Raw genomic sequence first — 14,267 nt, forward strand, 5'->3', positions numbered from 1 at the left:
CACGACGTCAGCAGACATTGTTCGCGATGACACTATAATGCCGATGACGCTAGGTCCTTCTTTCAAGCAAATTACCTTTGTTTATTAAGCTTCACACTTGCTAAGTGTTATGTCATTACGTGCGAGAAGCATGCGACAGAATTTCTAGAACTTGTAAGATGCGTGTCAGTGCACACTCACTTACAGACGGGTGTCCTGAGCACACCTGGATTTCGAAGTGGTACGTCGGAACTGGTGCGATTGCATGACCGTCTAAAAAGCCCTGAGTGAACTGATGAGTGCTTCAGGACAAGAGTGAGGGACAGATGGATATAGAGATAGATAAATTCGTGCCATGTGGTCAGCTTTTATTTCTAGGGTTGTACAGTGGTGGAAGGCGACCGCTGGTGAGTCGGCGTGCGCGAGGTCGGTCTTGCTCCAGGTAGAATGCGCCCGCACAGACGTGGATCCCTGCCAGCTGCACGAAACAAACAAACAAACCACCACGGCCTTGGTACTGCATTTGCTCGCACTTTCGAGCGGTCATCACCAGCCTGAGCTAAAGGAACAATAAAAAAGGGCAATATTTCACACTGTTGGCGATGTTTGTCAAAAGTAGTTGCATCCTTAAAGAAAAAGAACAACCAAACAAGCAAAAACAGCAATTTCTCATTATGACAGACATTGTGTGCGGTGTAAATATATCCGGTCTGAAGTCTCACTAACTGACCGATCTTTGACGTCCCGCAGGGCTGATGCGGCAATATGAGAGGAACACAAAGAGCAAACGAAAATTAGGTGTAATAAATAGCCCTTCCACGATCAAAGCAGAATCCCTCTTAAGATGCTCTGCAAGCAAGAGAAGATGCAGAAGCCAAATACAGGCGGCAAGATACTTTGAAATTCTCGCACCAGCGCTCTGTGACGTCATGAGTTTTGACACCCTCTGCTCTGGTCTACCTCCATTTTTTTTATCCGTATAAACATGAACTAGAATGTAATATCGAAAGGAGCCAAAGGCTGTTGTCAAGTTTTCAGAATCTTTTACTGCGCCGAAAGGACTCGAATTTGCAAATCTGGGACGTCACACACCGGAAAGCGGGGGTTCTGCGCGAAGTGCAATAAATCGAAGTTTGGACTTCAATTTCTCTTCGAGTATGACGATATGTTACCGCGAAGTTAACGAAAGTGTACCTACGAAGGAGTGCTTTATCAGCGTAAACTGGTGTGTTTTCTGGCTTATCAAGTGCACGAGCATGGTGAGACCGAACGATACAGTGTACATCTTAACTCTTCAGTGCACCTTTAACTCTTTCTAGTGGGAAATTCACTTCTTAAGTAACAACTTTAGATTTCTCGCAACGGGAACAACAGAGGAAAGATAAAAATAGGAATCGAATTCCCGAAGCAGGTTCTCAGATACATATGCTACGGTAGCTCAGTGGCAATGACGTTCCGCTGCTAAGCTCGAGGTCACAGACTCGATCCAGGCTTCAGGGGCCGCATCTCCTTGGGGGGGCGAAATGCAAAAAATAAAAGATAAAGAGAAACAACGCTCGTGTGTTTAGATTTATGTTCCCGTTAAAGAGGGCCATGACACTGTCGTCTGACTATTCTCAGTCTATCATTGTGTGAGAGAGAGGAGAGGGCCCATAATGGTTATAGATAGTTGGTATTGACGTCATCGTGACCGCCATCTTGGGATACTAGCCCATTGAGAAGCCATGTATAGACAAGTAAAAGCACGACAGCGTGACAAGCGAGTCTTGCACCGAGCTACGATTTGATAACAGTGATAATCTAGTGAAAAGCAGTCACAGTAAAATGCAAAACAGTGCACGAGAGCTGATATGAAGCACTGACGTCAATGCGGCTGTAATGTTTGGGTACTGGCACGGTGACAAGCTGCATCCGTCATGCCATGTGAATGCTCCCCCATCTCACCCCCCCCCTCCCCCGCACACATAACTGGGCTCATATCGCACATTTTAGGCCGCGATGTTGGTTTTAAATCGTTCCTTCGAAACCCCTCCCACCAAGGAGGAAGCAAAACGTAAGAGAGGCCCTGACCAGCCCGAGTGTGCTGGAGGGAGTGTAGTGGAAGCCACGGGCTACTTTGATGCGAAAACAGCAAATGGCCCATCGAGCGAAGAAGCCGGCCTCTGTAGTCTGTAGCTGCGAAACGGCACCTAAAGACCCATTGGCTGCGACGCCATGTCACGAGCTCCCCTCCACAGAACAGAGCGGGCGAAAGGGAGCACCTCGTGTTCGATGCCGCGCCAGGTGTTGCGTGAGCGGACAGATCATTGCCGCGACGCCACGTCACCCTGGCTCTCGAAAGCCAACACGCAGTGCTCGAGCCAGCACCACAAGCTGCTCCTAATTCCTGTCTCCGGCAGCGCGTGCCGCTACGCCTGCAGGCCTTGGTGGCCACTGCTGCTTCCCCTGTCTCTCGTAACGCAGGACATCGGTGGCATGCAGCGTTGACACTGCAGGCTGCTGCTACTTGGTACATTACTTGCTGCTACGGTACATTATTCGCGGTGCGACACTCGAAGGATCGCTCAGTGGCGTTCAGTTTGACGCTAATGCTTTCGCATTCACATCTCATAAGAAGCGCTTAGCTGTCCTCGGAGTTTTCGCGAAGGAGGACTAGGACTGGTGTGCCAAACATCTTCGTTGCCGTAGCAACCGGGCTCGTGAATCTCTCGCTGCTGCTCTCGGCCTCCGAAAATTGAGGTAAGATTTTTCGGCCCGAGTCTTTCCGGAAGCACATTCCGTTCGCGAGACTAGCTGAGTTTGAAGCGGGGTGCGTAAATTTGAGAGTTGTGTTTTGCGTCTGGGAGAGTGAGTGTCAGCCAGCAACAGACACACTCACGTAATCACCGCGCAGGTCTTCGTCTTCTTCTTTCACGTGCCACGGACAAGCACAGCTGTACGTCTACTTCATTGAAAATGTTGCAGAAGTTTCGTAGGTTTTGTTTTGACGAGCGTCAGTAGTGCACACTTCCGGTGGCTCGTAGCAATGCAAGTTCAAAGCTCGCGCCATATGCTCAGGCAAACCCAACGGCGCAGCAAGGGCGTCACCCCTGAGCTGTGCCCGCAATCCCTTCAGTCGCACGAGAAAAAGCAGCAGCTAACACATGGAGGAAGGAAAAAGTTAGGAGGGAGCGTCGTGCAATGCGACCGAAGCCGAGTGTGGTAGCCCAACACGTGCTCGCCCGTCAAAGTGCACGGTTGGTTTTAGTGTTCCCGCTCTATAGGCCGAGCCACGGCAGGGCAGCCGAAAAAGCACGCACCGAATAAAAATCACCGCCCAAACACTCCGTACAGATAGATGACTGACCAGCGAAGCTGAAACGTGCGGCCCCCGTCTTTACCCCTGGTTTAATCCCAACGGTTCATTAAACAACGGGTTGGGAGCAGTGGCGTAGCAACGGGGGGGCCGGGGGGCCGTGGGCCCCGGGTGCACGGGGCCAGTAGGGGGGGGGGGGGGTGTCATATACGTCTGAAGATACCCGAAAAGTGTCGATATCCTCGCCTTCCTCGACTACACCCGGGGAGGGGGGAGTGACAGAAGAGCTAAGGGCCCCGGGTGCCAGACAACCTAGCTACACCACTGGTTGGGAGGCTGCCGGATCCTCGGTACGCCGTTGCTGCTTGCGGTCGCCTGCACGAGCCTGTTCTTGTGCCCGGGCTGCAGCATCGGCACGGCGTAGACGAGCTCGTTCCTGGTTCTGCTGGCGGCGCCGTTGATGGAAAGCTGCTTGCTCCTCAGGAGTACGCATGACGCATGGCCTACCCATTTCGGAGCTGGAGAGAAATTGCTGCGCGCGCGCTCGGCTGCGACGGAGAGCAACGACGTCACTACTGGCGCAGCCAATCGCGCACCTTTTTTTTTCGGGCATGCGCATGGGTTTACGCCGGAGGAGTTTTCGGCGTACAGGCGACAGATGGTCTGACTGACGAATCAGCTAGCCATATAAAGCTTCGGTGTAAAACTGCTGGCATAGCTACTGGGAACCAAACGTCTCAGTAAATCTCGATTCTTGCTTCATGATCTCGACGCAAGAGGTCGCGTGTTGGGCCACCACTAAAGAAATGTATGGGCTTCACGGGACGTTCGCTTGCCAAGCCTGGCTGCGTGACGTACTGCTCCCTCCTAACTATTTCCTCTCTCCATGGTTGCACATTCTAAAACGAAACGACACATGGTGCTTGCAGTATACAAAAGCATGGCCTTTGAGATCAGCTTGCGGTACTCGAGGGAGCTGTTTTACGGGGTTCAAATTCATTTCTTCACGGATCTGTGTTGCCAGACTGCAGCACGGTCCAACTGCGACATCATCGTCGTCATCATCATCATCATCATCATCATCATATGCCTGGTTATGCCCTCTGCAGGGCAAAGGCCTCTCCCATACTTCTCCAACTACCCCGGTCATGTACTAATTGTGGCCATGTTGTCCCTGCAAAATTCTTAATCTTATCCACCCACTTAACTTTCTGCCGCCCTCTGCTACGCTTTCCTTCCCTTGGAATCCATTCCGTAACTCTTAATGACCATCGGTTATCTTCCCTCCTCATTACGTGTCCTGCCCATGCCCATTTCTTTTTCTTGATTTCAACTAAGATATCATTAACTCGCGTTTGTTCCCTTACCCAAGCTGCTCTTTTCTTGTCCCTTAACGTTATACCAATCATTCTTCTTTCCATAGCTCGTTGCGTCGTCCTCAATTTAAGTAGAACCCTTTTCGTAAGCCTCCAGGTTTCTGCCCCGTACGTGAGTACTGGTAAGACACAGCTGTCGTAAACTTTTCTCTTGAGGGATAATGGCAACCTGGTGTTCATGATCTGAGAATGCCTGCCAAACGCACCCCAGCCCATTATTATCCTTCTGATTATTTCAGTCTCATGATCCGGATCCGCAGTCACTACCTGTCCTAAGTAGATGTATTCCCTTACCACTTCCAGTGCCTCACTACCTATTGTGAACTGCTGTTCCCTTCCGAGACTGTTAAACATTACTTTAGTTTCCTGCAGATTAATTTTTAGACCCACCCTTCGGCTTTGCCTCTCCAGGTCAGTGAGCATGCATTGCAGTTGGTCCCTTGAGTTACTAAGCAAGGCAATATCATCAGCAAATCGCAAGTTACTAAGGTATTCTCCATTAACTCTTATCCCCAATTCTTCCCAGTCCAGGTCTCTGAATACTTCCTGTAAACACGCTGTGAATAGCATCGGAGAGATCGTGTCTCCCTGCCCGACACCTTTCTTTATTGGGATTCTGTTGCTTTCTTTATGGAGGATTACGGTGGCTGTGGAGCCGCTATAGATATATTTCAGTATTTTTACATACGGCTCGTCTACACCCTGATTACGCAATGCCTCCATGACTGCTGAGGTTTCGACTGAATCAAACGCTTTCTCGTAATCAATGAAAGCTATATATAAAGGTTGGTTATATTCTGCACATTTTTCTATCACCTGATTGATAGTGTGAATATGGTCTATTGTTGAGACCCGCTTTTTAGCACTGTATATACTTCCTTTGGCCTCCTAACTTCACTGAGCCCTATTATATCCCATTTGCTGCCGTCCAATTCCTCCAATAGCGCTGCTAGACTTGCCTCACTAGATAACGTTCTAGCGTTAAACGTTGCCAGGTTCACCCTCTGCAGCGTCGCAGGTCTGACCGCCGCCGTGGTCAATTGCTTCGCAGCTGCTGGGGACTGAGGGCCGGGGTTTGATTGTTGTGTTCATATAGGAGGTTGTGGCCAAGTACTGCACCAGGGTGGCCAATCCTACTCTGGTGAGGGAGTGCGTTACCGGTTCTGGTCACCGGGATCAGGCCACACTCCAGGCCTGTTTATGCAATTTTATCAACACGCGGATTTTTTTTTATCCGGTGGAAAATTGCGCGGCACCGGGATTCGAACCACGGACCTCTTGCACGCGAGGCGGGTGTTCTACCTCTAGGCCACCGCTGCACCTCCTGCGACATCAATATAATTCAAAAACAAATGTTGTACCATCCCGAATGCGCTCAAAGTTTGCCAGCTTGCTGTGGGACGCTTACGGTTTAGCATGCAATGGATAATTCAAGCTCGAGAATTTTGGCGTCATGGGCCCTTCAAAGAACTCTGAGGGGGTCAGATATTAATTCAGTCTTCTCTTACGGTGTGCCTTGTATAATAATATTGTAGACCTGACACGTGAAACCCCCGAAATTAATTAATCTTTTAGTTTAGGTTGTCGCGACACGGGAGAGCTGTCTGTCACAAATTGAATATGCTTCAAGGAGTCGTATGGAGGTTCAATCTTCTAAATTTTGACTCACAGCTCTGTGAAGAGTCGGTACAATTTATTATTCACAGATTTGTTTTCATTTACATTTTACATTCATTAGGTCGCAGGCTCCAAAGATGCAGATCAGGCACGTAAACTGATACTGTGGCAACGTGTGGCATTTGTTCTAAATTTCAGTGACGTTGAGCGATCTGAAGAGCTAAATTTAGATAAGTTATGCAATTCGTGTGGCCGGGCATCTGATTTCTCAGGGTAGTTTCGGCCTTTGTTCTTTTTGTATCGAATATCCCTTGCAAAACATTGCGATTCCTTCAGGAGTTAATGGCACGGAAAAAGTTAAGCCCACTGCAGAACAAATGAGACTACTATAACTGCGAACCTGCTAGATTCGAAATTCGTAAAAATTCCGGGAACGGAAATAAAGCAAAATAGGGGGGGAGGGGTTAGAAGTGTTATGGTACATATTTTTAAGAACTTTAACTTTGCTTTGAGCACATAGCCTTTCCAGCATGCGTACGCGTTTCGTTATTGATTTAACTTCGAACGGAGTACACAAGCAAACAAGCAAACAAACGCGAAGACACCCGTGTACTTAGATTTAGGTGCACGTTAAAGAACCCCAGGTGGTCGAAATTTCCGGAGACCTCCACTACGGCGTGCCTCATAATCAGAAAGTGGTTTTGGCACGTAAAACCCCATAGTTAATTAATCTACGTAGTGATGACGCGCGTGCGTTTGTGCCCGATTTTCACTATACCGTGTGTGCGTACGTCTGCTGTGGGTATCTGCCGGTGTCACCCGATATGGTGCCGAGGCCCACTCGGGTCGTTATAGTCTTCCCCCCTTTTTTCGTCTCGACTCGCGAGAAAAGCGACGGCATAGCATAACAGGCAATGAAACACAGCTCGAAATCACGACTACACGAGCGCAGCCATGACAAGTCATGTTTCCGCATACCGTGGCGTTTCCCCTCAGTGGACATTACGCTTCAGGCACAAGCCCGAGATGGCAGAAAGGTGACGGCGTTTGGGGGCCCAGCTATACACACTGACGCACCCGAAGGAGCATACTCACCCCACGGAAATAAGCAGCTGTCCTCAGGAGGTCTTGGCGCGCTGGCCTCCCTCTGTAAAGAAAAGTGGTGAGGGAAGTTTCGAAAAAAAAAAAAAAAATCTCGGTGATCCTGTAGCTTGGGTTTAAACATGGAATTGCATTGTTTTAAGTCGGCAGGCAGGTAGTTTCATATTGATATGGCAGAAAAAAGAAGGAATAGTTTGTTTTCTATAGTTAGTATGTAAGTTAGGTAAAAATAAATTGCCCTTTACAGAAAAACGAGTACTGCTTATAATAATCTTTGCGTATAGTGGTGCAATTAAATTGAGGTAGAGATAGGGATGAAAAGCTTTGAAATACAATAAACCTAGACTATAATGATAAGGTCGGCATACAGGTAACACACCATAGTTAATTCAAAAGGGTAGAGAGTGCGATTGACTAGGTGCGAAATAAATAATGCAAATAGCTTGCTTTTGAAGGGTTAGGATACGTGACTGATGGATATTGAAAGTGCTGCGCCGAGATTCAATACAATTAATAATATTACTGAAAAAATGCATATTATAAAATGACAACTGCTGTGATATCAAAAAGAGCCCTAGCGCGAATTAGAGCCCCGAGTCCGGGTGCGATTGATAAAAGGCAGAACATCGCCACAGAATTTTAGGTGAAAGTCGATAACAACTCTTAAAAAGTTGGTACAACTGCTAGTGTTAATTTCTTCAGACTGAATACAAAGAAAATGAGGTACAGGAATTTCTTGGGACACGTAAGAAGCATGAAGCACATTTTTTTACGTTAATTTGTTGTTTATTTGTTGTGCCTGGACGGCGCATTGACGGCAGATTCACATAATGATGTGTGTGTAATATGGTAATGTGCGTGTTTGATTGGTGTGTCACAAATTTGGTGATTAACCGTTTATGTTGGATGCATTACCTTAGAAGGACCCACTGAGTCTACAATTCCTTTCCAAAATTTCCAGCAATCAGATCTCGGATTGAGTAAATTATTTTAGTTAAACAAACATTTTAACTTGTGTTCGAGAACCAGGCCAACCGCTGCGTCGAAGACCTGGAAACCGCGCAATGAACGTTGTTGAGCACTCTGCAGTGAAACTAGCTTCAGTCCTCTCTCTTAGAATAAGCGGCCTTCGCACCGTAATATCAGTACTTCCTACCAATAGTCAGAATCAATCAATCAATCAATCAATCAATCAATCAATCAATCAATCAATCAATCAATCAATCAATCAATCAATCAATCAATCAATCAATCAATCAATCAATCAATCAATCAATCAATCAATCAATCAATCAATCAATCAATCAATCAATTTCTTATCATTTCTAGGTGCGTGAAGCGACACACAAGTGGCGTTAACATTAAGCAGCTCTCACATGCATTATCACCGTAAGCGCCCGGTTCGGGTGCATTTTGGTTCTCAGCTTGAGGGCACTGAAGATGATAAGGCAGGCTAGTTGGTTCGTCATGAATACAGCGCGCACGAACAATGGGCAAATGACGAAAACAGAAATCAGGTGCTGACTTAACAGTTTTACTATATTCTCGTCCATCGTCCGTTCCTACATGCTGTATAGCGTACGGAATAATCTCAAGCTAAACAACAAACAGAGAAGTACGGTCTCCAGGGGCAGCACAGGACCACGGCCAAATAGAAAGTAAAACGGCGAATAGCCAACAGTGTCATGGCGGTGCGAATTATAGGCGAAGGTGACAAATGGCAGACCATCGTCCCAGTTCCGATGGCCTGTAGAAACTTACGCGGCTAGCAGGTCGGTAAGCGCTCTGCTAAGTCATTCTGTAAGGCCGTTTGTCTGTGGCTGATAAGCTGTGGGTACTTGACGCTGAACAGAGAACGAGTGGAGGATGCCGTCAATGATGTTAGAGAAGCAACGTCCGCGATCTGTGAGAAGCTACCGTGGGGCGCCGTAATGTAGGATGATATTAAGCAGGAGAAGATCCGCGACGTCTGTGGCGCAAATGGCGGGCAGGGCTCGCGTAATGGCATAGCGCGGGGCTGTAATCGGTCGCAGCAGCAACCAACTTGTTGCCGGTAGTTGACATCGGGAAAGGGCTGAGCAGACGACATCAACTCGAAAGAAAGTTTCGGTGCGTGGTTTCTATAGAAGCCCTGCTGGAGGCATGACTTTGAGTTGGCGTCAATCATCCGCATCAAATTTTTCTAACCACACGGATGATCAGTTCCAGGCGTCGACGATGTCGAAACCTGCTGAAATTTGGAAGCTTGCGGAAGTGCTGCGTAATGCGACGGCTCTTCACCTGTTCAAGCTTCCGACACTCTTGGATGATTGTTTCGACTGAGACCCAGTTCTTGTAGATGTTCAGGGTGAAGGCGTCATCTGCAGTGCCGTTCAGGATGTGGCCAACCTTGTCCGTCTCATTCATGTTGTTGTCGACTTTACGGCGGAGCGTGAGCACATCTTGAATATACGGCACAAAAGACTATCGAACCTCGAGCGCGGGTCCAAGGCTCCCTCTTCACTGCAAGAGGTCGAACAACAGGCCTTTCAAACAGATCCCGAAGCTTCTCCTTGCGTCCCTCCCAGCTCGTGATGTCGTATTACGCGTAAACTAAGGGCGATGGTACTGCGCTTGCGCAGCACCATCGTCCCTAGTTCATGCGTACCCAAATTCATGCGTCTCCTACCAGACTCACGCTGTGCCTCAGAGATGAAATATTATGTTCACTAACATTATCATCGCATATCCCACTGATTATGTTTGCTTACGCGCTCATACCAGAAAATCCAATCTTCAACGTCACTTCCATCGGTGCCATGTAATTTCCCTGGATCTTTGGGCTGGTATAATGCGACGGAAGTGACAGTCTGCTACACCGGAGGTGGGCATGGTCCGTCGGTCATCGGGGTACATAGTTGCCGTTGGTCATTGCGGCACGATTTATGCGGCGCCCGCTGCAGTGCTTCGTGTTTTGATACCCCGCGCCTCTGTCAAAACTGTTACGAGGTGGAAAGAAGCGCAAATTCTGTTTACGAACGCAGGCACAAACACCGACGGCTCAAGCCCGCATCTTGAAACATGGTGACCGAAGCGCTAGGAGCAACAGCGTACATTTCGTCCTGATCGTGTTTGGTTTGCCCGTCTTAGTCTTCTCCACTTGACAACGTGGTATCCATCATCGACGCAGTACAGGGTGCTCTCAAGGAAAAAAAAAGATGACTGGTACCATCTTTCACCCTCCATGCAGAAACATCCGCCGCTAGAGAAGCAGTGTACAAGGTCTGTCCTAAAGTTCGTGCGGTACGTTAAAACGAACATTGATGTACAAACTTTCAGATGTATCAATGTGGTGACTTTCAAAATACTCCTCATTATAGACACTATGCACTGGTCGCACCTCTTGTTCCATTGCTGGAAGCCCCCTTGAAAGTCCTCTTCTGTGAAGCACTTCAGCAGCAATGTCGTGTCTTTTTGAATTGTCGTCATACCCCCGAAGTACCGCGCCCGGAGCACCAGTTTGCATTTGGGGAAAAAAAAGCTGCTGGGGACTTAATCTGACAAGTAGGGAGGATGTTCCAGCTCGGTGAAGGAATTGCATCCCAGGGACTCCTACACTACAAATGCAGAGTGCACAGGGGCATAATTGTGGTGCAGAATCCAGTGCCCCTCTTTCGACCAGTATGGTCGCATACAGCACACAATATCTAAGTGGAGGCATAAGTGGTCAGCAATCGACATAAGCTAGATACCTTCAGAAGTAAGGAAACTGACAGATCCAGTGTGCTGACAGGCATGATTAACTGCCATTAGAAATAGAGGCTCTTAACGAATGGGGAAAAGATCAAGGAGATACTATAGGCAAAGTGCTAGACTGCTATAGATATATATGACTTGATTAGTTCAAGCAGGATAGGTTACTAATTTGTCGTCGCCGCGTTTAGAAGGGGATGCAAATAAATCATAGTCATCACCATCATTACTAGAGTAGCTTACGTTCACCCGCCAGTAAGAAAATAAAGGTTGTGAGCGGTGCTGTGAAAAAAAAAGAACGCAATAGAAAGGACGCCATTGGATGAAGAGAAAGCAGCCGGAAGTTAGGCGCCATGTGGAACGCAGAGGCATTTGCTTGAGTGTTTCAAATGCATTGCAAGATAGACTAGTTGGCGTCACTGTCTGACACCTTTTTAGGTGGCTTCAAACAGGTCATTTACGATGTCACCGGCAAGAAATGGTCAACTCACCGAAGCATCGTCGAACGGCGAGAGCAGTCAGTAGGGCGCCAATGCTCAGGGTGACAACTGACAGCGCCGACAATGTGCCTGCGGCAAATGGAGAGAGGAAAAATTACTTCATGGAGGCAGGGCGCAGCAAATAGCGAGCTACGCTGCGTTGATGAAAGACGGGAAGGAAAACAGTCGCACGAAAATGAATGAAGACTGCAAAAAGATTGAGAGACGCGGGTACCATCTAGCTTGGCTAGACGGTACCCTGAAGTCCAAAGCCCGTTGTCATTAAAAAAAATTATAAGGTAACATTTGGATGGTTACTGGATTCACAGACCTGCCAATGGCAGAGGATAGCTTTTTTTTTGCTCTGATAACGGTTGGTTGTCGAGATGGGAAAAACCAGCAGCTGACGTCTGTCGATCGCGCGTACGTACTGAGGGCATACACAGTGTACGTTCCTCACTTTTGAGAGCATAGCATAACTCATTATTGATACCCTGTGAGAGATACAGACAGACAGACAGACAGAGAGAGAGAGAGATAACGTGTAAGGATAAACGCAGTGAACGGTTAGACGAAAGGTAGACATCTCAGAAAGCAATTGTATTTTTTTTTCTTTTTGCCCCCGGCATAGCAGCTGGCAAATGTACAAGACAGGTCAGAAAGCAATTCGAGTTCAATCTGGAAAAGGCATGTGCATGCAAAGCTCTGAGTCAGCGAGAGCACTTTTCGCTTCGACAATGGGCAAGTTTAATGCCACGCAGACAATGATGTCCGGCAGTCACGTGACACGTTACAAGACGACCGCGGTTACCACTACAAGAATTAAGAGCTGCAAGTCACATTGTTTTGCTGTGTCCATGCACCCTTTCCATTATGCCAAAGACCCTCGTCGTCGTCGTCAGCTTCTCGTTGAAATCAGGCCATGTCCCCAAATTTACCTTCGCAATGTGGCGAACAGACAAAACTTGTCCAAGCGCACCGGCACGCGAACCAAGCTGATGGCACTGCGATAGCCACAGCTATAGGAGGCAGATTGCATGGTTTTCTTTTGCTACGTTGGGGACAGGCCCTTCATCATCGCAGATTCTTCGCAGCGAGGATAGGAAGGCGCGTGTGACAAAGGGACACGTCCTTGCCTCCTCGCTCACTTCTCGCCATTGGGTCTGCTCAAAATGCGCGTTTGAATGCGTTGGAGCGTTTCTGCAGATCAAAGAGTGTTCTGATGTCTCCAAGTCGCGAGCTACCCCGAACTAATGAGAGCGTATAATGATCGCGCACGCTCGCAATCCAAGTCAGTGACGTGGTAAGCGGCCATTGTTTTAGACTAGGTCTTCATGCCCCGATATAGAGAACCATTCTCAAGAAGGCTGCCAAGATAACGCTCGAGCTTTGCTGCCTTGGTACGATGGAGGTAAAGAAAAAGTCTTCAACACCACTCACTTCCCACCAACGAGCAAGGGAATCAAGGACCGAGTTCATAAAAGTACTTGTTCCTTAAGTGCTATACGCTATTGGCGATTCACCTTCGCTAATCATATGCCAAGCATCAGAATTAGTCGGAATTTTCCATCACGAACAACTATACTGCGACAGCTGTTTTGGGAATATAGACCTGGAAATGGCTTCCTGTTTCTCCTGAAGCAAGCTGGCTGGGCGCTGCCATGTCGGGCCATGACGTAGTTTTTGTTCCAGATGCACGATAGAGGCGTAGGCAGAAACGCTTGCTCGATGACAAACAACAACAACAACAAAAAAAAAAGTCAAAAGCAAGATCACCTGGTATATAACTGTTAAAGAACCTGATCAGCGAGAGAATTAGCGGTGCTGCGAACTCTTGCGAGTTTCCAGAGCCTCGCGAAAGATACCTGCATCGTCCTTAGGCTTGTTACTGTCTCCAGCAGGATTGTCCTTAGGCTTGTTGCTGTCTCCAGCAGGATTACTCTGAGGCGGAGGGTCTTTCGAGGGAGCCATGAAGACAGGCAGCGACTGGGCCACCGGCTTGGCGATGGCGATATCGGCGTGACTTTCCTTCGTGTCCATGCAGTACACCGAGAACCACCCGAACTCGTCCCAGTGGTGGTCAGCGGGTAGCGTGACCGTGACGTCTGCCTTAGTGTAGCGCTCCAGCTTGGTCGTCCTGCGTACACAGGAGGGAAGGTCTCAATAGAGGGCATCCTAGAGCGATCGGGAACATTTTCAGGGTATACACTCTAAGAAAAGTTTACACCCTTTGAGTCGTATCTTGCCACAAAACAATAAACGTCATCTGTCTTGTCCGCATTTCCTTTCTTTAACGCGGCGAGTCCGGTACTTTCCAGTAACGAACGGCGTGCGTGTTATCAGTCTGCCGACAGGAAAGTAGCGGGCGCGGCGTTTTCAACAAAGGGAACGGAAGCAAGGCAGATGACGATTATTGTGGTGCGGCAGATATACACCCCAAAGGGTGTAAACTTTTTTTAGAGTGTAGTGCCACAGGTGGAGGCGGGCGCCTCCGGCTGCTATGATGCTTCTAAACCACTTCGGACGGGCGGTTGAAGGAGCTTCAGTTTTGAACTTGCACAGTTTTATTAACGAGTAAAGTTAACAATAATCGGTTCTTTATCAAACTGAGTTAAAGAGAGAGAGAGAGAGAGAGAGAGAGAGAGAGAGGCTTAGGGATAATTTCGTTGCTGTACACCACTGGCTATC

At 48.1% G+C, this 14,267-nt stretch overlaps 1 protein-coding gene across 1 annotated transcript in view; it reads right to left on the reverse strand.

The window, feature by feature from the left end:
- Positions 1-318: 318 nt before the first annotated feature.
- LOC129385728 (protein Skeletor, isoforms B/C-like) overlaps positions 319-14,267 on the reverse strand; it is a 32,959-nt gene continuing 19,010 nt past the window's right edge. The window contains exons 7-10 of the mRNA XM_055072740.2: positions 13,445-13,716; positions 11,592-11,669; positions 7,363-7,414; positions 319-457 (exon numbers count right to left, since the gene is read on the reverse strand). Coding sequence (XP_054928715.1) covers positions 7,386-7,414; positions 11,592-11,669; positions 13,445-13,716 — 379 coding nt within the window. The 3' untranslated portion in view covers positions 319-457; positions 7,363-7,385. The remainder of the gene's footprint in view (positions 458-7,362; positions 7,415-11,591; positions 11,670-13,444; positions 13,717-14,267) is intronic.

The sequence above is a fragment of the Dermacentor andersoni genome, chromosome 7 (assembly GCF_023375885.2).
Source record: "Dermacentor andersoni chromosome 7, qqDerAnde1_hic_scaffold, whole genome shotgun sequence".
NCBI lineage: Eukaryota > Metazoa > Arthropoda > Arachnida > Ixodida > Ixodidae > Dermacentor > Dermacentor andersoni.